This window comes from Vombatus ursinus, unplaced genomic scaffold (genome assembly GCF_900497805.2).
Source record: "Vombatus ursinus unplaced genomic scaffold, bare-nosed wombat genome assembly UNPS02015393.1, whole genome shotgun sequence".
NCBI classification, from domain to species: Eukaryota; Metazoa; Chordata; class Mammalia; order Diprotodontia; family Vombatidae; genus Vombatus; species Vombatus ursinus.
In genome coordinates, this window is record NW_020955171.1 from 16,914 (window position 1) to 23,395 (window position 6,482).

The 6,482-nt window shown below is 32.9% G+C and overlaps 1 protein-coding gene across 1 annotated transcript in view; it reads left to right on the forward strand.

Moving 5' to 3' along the window:
- Positions 1 to 6,251, forward strand: part of LOC114032021 (high mobility group protein B3-like) — a 13,688-nt gene extending 7,437 nt beyond the window's left edge. Inside the window, exon 5 of the mRNA XM_027847228.1 lies at positions 1,113 to 6,251. Coding sequence (XP_027703029.1) covers positions 1,113 to 1,243 — 131 coding nt within the window. The 3' untranslated portion in view covers positions 1,244 to 6,251. The remainder of the gene's footprint in view (positions 1 to 1,112) is intronic.
- The last annotated feature ends 231 nt before the right edge of the window (positions 6,252 to 6,482 follow it).

Genomic DNA, 6,482 nt, shown 5'->3' on the forward strand with positions numbered 1-6,482 from the left:
AGTTTCTTTTTGGAAATGACCAGTGGATTCATTATATTTCCACTTTGCCCTTATGTTCCAAGAGATCTGTAATTCCAGGATCTCGAGGACAGGCTTAGAACCTGCAAGCTTTTGGTGCTCCCAGACTAGTCTGATCTAGGGCAGTCTCTGATTGCTGCCCCTTTTCTGAGCTTTGCAAGTTCCTGGCCTGGAGGTTGTTGCTGGACTCTCCACTTATCAGGCAGCTGGAAAGCTCTCTTATGCTCAGAGCAGAATGGTTTCCCTTTGGACAGGACCACTTGCCCCTGGTTATTCCTCTGTAGGCTTGGATGGATACTGGGAGACCCTGCTATGAAGCTGTGATCTGAGCCACATAACTGCTGCTGCTGCTTCTGCTAGCTTCTGAACTTCTTTCTTTCTTTGTCCAGGGCCCCCACACTCAGGAACACTGCTGTTGTGGGCAGGTCCCTTTCTCTGTCTATTCTGTTTCTGCAATGTATGTCTTCTCTAGTATCTCTTGTCTCCACTCTCTAATTTGCCTAATGGTTTATTCCCTACTACAAACACAGCCTGGTCTCTCCCTCATCCTTTCAAAAGATCTCTTACTCTGTAAATCTTGCCAGACGCACTCGGTAATATTCTGAACCTTTCCTTTGTCAGTTAAATTGCCTTTTTTTAAAAAAAAAAAAAAAGCTTCCTGTACTCCGTATCTTCACTTGCTTTCCTCTTGCTCACTTCCAACCTCAACATTCCACTGAAACTGCTCTTTCCAAAGTTACCAAATCTAATGGCCATATTCTCAGTTCTCATTCTAGTTGACCTTTCTAAGGCCTTTAAATGTAAGGTTCTTGAAGGCAAGCGTAGATTTATTTTGGTTTTTGTATTCCTAGTAGAGCATCCAAAACATAATAAATGCTTCTTGGTTTATTGAAAAATCTTTCAGAATCTTTAGTAATTAATAATTTAATTTTTTTAACTTGGGGAGTGGTCCATATTTTCCCAAGGAAAAAGGCATTTTTAGTTTGGACATTTTAAATCTTTGAAAAACATCAATTAAGTAGCTAATTCAATCAATTTCTGCAGAGATTCCAGTGTAGTTATTTGATATGTAATTCTCTAATTGCTTCTTACACAGGATGTTGCTGATTATAAGTCCAAAGGAAAGTTTGATAGTGCAAAGGGAACAGCTAAAGCATCCCGGAAAAAAGTAGAGGAGGAGGAAGAAGAGGAAGAGGAGGAAGAAGAGGAAGATGATGATGAATAAAACTGTATTATTTGTCTTAAGTACCATGGAGTTGGGGAAACACTAAAGCACCTTTATTGATACAGTTTCTACTGCATATGTAGCATTTAGCTTTTAAAATTGGAAACAGGTGCTCTAGACATTTTTTGTCATGGATGTGAGGTGTTATGAGCACCTTGAAACTGTATCAAAGTTGTACATATTTCCAAACATTTTTAAAATGAAAAGGAAATTTAGTGTTTTCCTGTCTCTGTGCACTTTGCTGTTGCTATAACAAAACATTTTTAAAAGTTACAGGCTTTTGTGTGTGGTAATTATGGTTATTGGTTAGAAATCCCAGGTTGTAAACTTATACTCTCTCTGTATATCTGGAAGGGAGGGGGTATGTACATATCTCCACACACCCATATAAATATATGCCTACATGTAAGTATACATACACCATATATACATATATGTGGGGGGGGGGTGTGTGTTTATATGTACTAGACAAATTCTCATAAATATTTGGAATTATGACACCTTAGAAAGGGAAGATTAATTTGGATATTTCATTAGGTGCCGTGGCCCAAAGCATGCACTGTTAGAGTAGCTTTATACAATGATTGTCCATCTAGCTTACAGTTGTCATTTTGTATATAGTGAAATAGCAGTCTGCTGCCATTCTTAGATGTGGCAAGGGGGTAGGGTTTCAGCTGGCATGAAAAATGGTTTTTTGGTTGTGGTTGTTAAATGCTGTCGTTTTAAAAATGGGAACTTTTTTAGAAAATTAAAAGGGACAATGCAGCAATGGAAGTTAAAACATATTCTGTACCTAATATTTGAAACATTTGGTTGACCTTTTTTTTGTATGTTTAGAATGCTAAAATGTTTTCCAAACTAAATAAACAGTATTAACATTTTTAAATTGTTTTTTACAAGATTGAGAACTGATGGTAATTTTTTAAGTAGACATCAAAACCATTTATTTACTGGCTTATTGTAGGATTTTTAGTAGAACAGAAAGAGATCTTAGGGATCAGCTGATGTAAAACTTATAAATAAAACATTATAATAAAAAATATTGTAAACTAAACTGATGAGGTTTCTCCAACTCCAAATCATAAATATGGTAGCTAACTCTGGTATCTAATTAGCTTAATAGGTGACTTTGGGTACTTTATTTATAGGCTACCATTGGGCTAATGCGCAAAATTAAAATTTATTAGTTTCTACTAAAAACCAAAATGACGAGACTTGTCTGAATTTATTTAAGATATGTCAAGTAGAATGGATAGTCTAAATCTGTTGCTATCTCCATTTTGACGTGATTTTTTTAAAAATATGGTAAATTATTTTAGTTCATTTTTTATATTCTTGCTTTTTGGAAAGAGATGAGATAAAAGCTTGATTAGTCCACTTCAAATTGTACTTACAGCTTATTCCACATGTGTATATAAAGAAGATGAGGTTTAAAGTAACAATTGTCAGTATTATAATGGGTCAATTCATGATAGAAATTTAAAATTTTATGTGTCACATAGGTTGGCTAGTGTATATTTTAGTTTGAAGTATTTGCAGCATTAGAGCAAATGAAAGCACACAATCTACAGAAGTAAGATGGTTGTAAGTAACAGCATAAGTTATCAAAAATTTCATAAAGTTTATGTTTAAAATTGGGAGGGTAATTCACTTAACATCACTGCAGAATCTCATAGTGCTTTGTCATTTATTCATAAACAAAAGTTTTCAAATTCTTATTTGAACATAATATTTCAGCATCAGAATTAGTGATGTTACCTTCAATAAATAGCTTTATTGTGCTAAATAAATCTTCATGTTGTATTAGAACATAAAGTAGATAACCGACATTTATTATTGTACATAGTACTGTTACAATGTGTGTTGTGTGTCGACACTATCCAAAATCAAGCTAGACTTCCTTCCTGACCACTTGGAGACTAATCTGTTCCTAATTTGTTATCCACTGACTATCTGGTTTATCTACTGAAATCTAAATAGTTTTAATCTTAAAAATCTAAAGTGTTAGTGTAAAATATATAAACTGTTTTCAACTAGGGAGATAAGCGTTCATAAATGTAGTTTTATATTTGTAAAGTCTGTCTAGCCTTCCAGTTTCCAAACCTTGAAACAGTATGTAATCAACATTCCTTTGCTATTTTTGGATTAGATCTGTGATTTCCTCAGAATTGGACCACTTGAACCTAGGTCTGCCTGACTCAGGGGCTGGCTTTTAATCCATGAAGCTACTATTTTTTAATTATAATGCAGAAAAACAGAAATTGACATCACATTCATTATGGCAGTTCCATAGCATTCCAGTGTATATAGAAGAACATGAATTTCTCAGTGCACGTTATTTTTTTATATAAACATCACAATCATGAACTGTATTAGTATTCTTTAATATACATAGGTAAGGATTGCATAGTTGAAATCATATGGATGAACTTTCTGGGATAGAGTAGTCATTTTTATATGAATGACATTAATCCATAAATAGGACAGTGATGTGTATCTCATCTTTTTAGGTATACTAATGCCCCAGTTATTTTGAAAAACATTGACATTTCTTTCAAATCAACATGTAAATTACTTTTCAAAGTTCTGAACTTTTTAACTTGCCAAACTAAAAAAAATTACATAATTTCTACAATTTTAATATCAAAACTAGCTTATTTTCATATGACTTCATAGAAAAAAAGTTTTAATTTTTCAATTTGAATTACATTTATATGTTTTATATATGAAGGGCAGCTAAGTGGTACTGTGTATTTAAAACTGAATCTGGAATCAAGAGATTGACTCATATGACTTGATATTTACTAGCTCTGTTACATTAAGTCACTTAAGCACTGTATGCCTTAGTTTTCTCATGCATATGATGGGAATAGAAATAACACCTTGCAGGATTGTTATGAGATTAGAGACTTCTAAAGAGAGAGTATTTATAAAGTTAGCAAGAATTATAATTATATATTGATAAGCAGTTACAAATGTCACACCTGTTGAAATCTCTGCCTCAGGTTTTCCAACATATTTGAAAACTCTTTAATAAGATTCTGATATTATAAATTCAAACTGTAATTTGATCTCCTGAATTTTGTTTAAAGACTAAACCAACTACTTCATAAATAAAGACCATTACATTTTTTCTGGTTTGAAAAAGAGGTGTGGTGCCTATTGAGGTTTCCTTCTCAAGATCAACATACTGTACATTATTTAATATTTATTGTATCATTTGCTCAGTATGCATATTTTCTAATCTAGTATTTTCTACAACGATGTAACTGATAAAGTTTGGGGTCTCCAGAAGGCTCTTGACTATGAACTGACCTTATATGTGAAATCATAGGTTTGTAGGTGATAAGAGTTATCATAGTTCAAGCGTGGATGACATTGTTTACCTATGGTGAATTTCATGGTTTGTGTAATATTCTGAAAGGGAAAATACCTTCACAGAGTGATTAGGTATACCTCCCAAAAATGAACATTAAGATGTCTCTGTAGGCTTGTCAGACTTAAAATCTTTAGCACATAATACAAATATAAAAAATGTGCCATTTGCTATTTATATTTTTCACTTTTTATTCTTTTTTCAAAAGGTCATCTCCCACTTTCCTTTGACAGACATCACTGCCATTATGTATCCTCAATAATTGCAGAAATCTAAAGATCTATAGACAAATCTTTTTTTGGAACTTTGAATCTGGTTTTCAATAAGAATATTCAAAAATTTTAGAGTTGGAGGATGGTTATTTCTGAAATGTAAAAACTAGCAAATGTGATCAGTGATTGACTGAAAGTCAGATATTTGGGTAAAATGACTTAACCATGTTTTTCTGTTTCCTTATGTATAAATGAGCGAGACAAAGAAATGACAAACCACTCCAGTATCCTTACCAAGAAAGCTACAATTAGGGTCATGAAGAGAAAGACACAACTGAACGCAAATTTATTAAGTATTAAGTTTACTGCTAATTTGTGTGTACTCTTGTCATAGGTTAAAAGTATCTCATATGAAATAAAAGAAATTGTACCTCCTGAATCAGTTAAGAATTATCTTAAAAGACAAGGCAAAAAATAAGCCCACAATTATTGTATCCATAACTTTCCTTATCCACTGAAGATTATAAAAAATAAAAATCATTATTAATGATTCAGATGATGAAGTCACAATGAATTAATCCAACTTGACCAAGCCTCAGTTCTTTTCTGATATTATTCTTAATGGTAGCAATTGCCCTTCCCTTTGAATAAACATTATATCAACTATGAAACTTAAAACCATGAGTGACTTCTCTAAATCACAACCAAAATGTTGCAAAATCACTAATTTTCAACGCTCAACTATTTCATAACAATTTTATTAAATCAGCTATAGTTTAATGTCAGTTCTTCAGTTAATTTATTTGTGCTGAATCACAGACACAATTCCAATGTTATAGTAACAAAATGAGATTAAATAAAATAAAGATAATTCTTAACTGATTCAGGAGGTATAATTTCTTTGTCTAGCTAATTTATACATCAGGAAACAAAGAAACATGGTTAAGTGCCTTGCCCGGAATCACACAACTCAGAAGGGTTTGAGGTCAGATTCAATCTCACAGGGATGAGTCTTTCAACTCCAGGCCATGTGCTGTAACGACTGGGCCCTGACTTAATTAACTCATCAAGCAAATACGTTCTAATCAGCTAAATTTAGAACTGGAAAAGTAGTTGAGAATTTGTAGTTGAAAATCGATAAAGGTTCGTGTTTTTATAAAGTTCATTTCAGTCAGCTTTCCAGCAACTGAGGGGTATGTACTGGATTTTTTAAAAAAAACTCTTATGAGCCCCAAGTTTTTGGTCTTCAACAATGACAGTAATAATTACAAAACATTCTGTGACCATATTGTTCAGTAGATCTACATAGTACTATCTGCACTATGGTTTTCTGTTGCCCATACCTAACAAAAACGGTTTGTGGGAGGAGGGAAAAAGGATGAGAATGAAAGAATTTTACCATATATACAAATTTATTCTCAGAGACTTAATTTTTTTTCTATTCCAAATTCCCTCCCAATGAAAAGGGAAGAAAAATAAAACCCATCACAAATAGGTTATGGAAAACAAATTTCTGCATTAGCCATGCTCCAAGAAAATAAAATTTGAGAACAAGAAAGAAAGAAAAAATATGGACTTTAGTCTCCACTATGAGTTCACCATCACTGTCATCAGGTGAGTGACATATTTTGTCATGAGTCATTTGGAATTG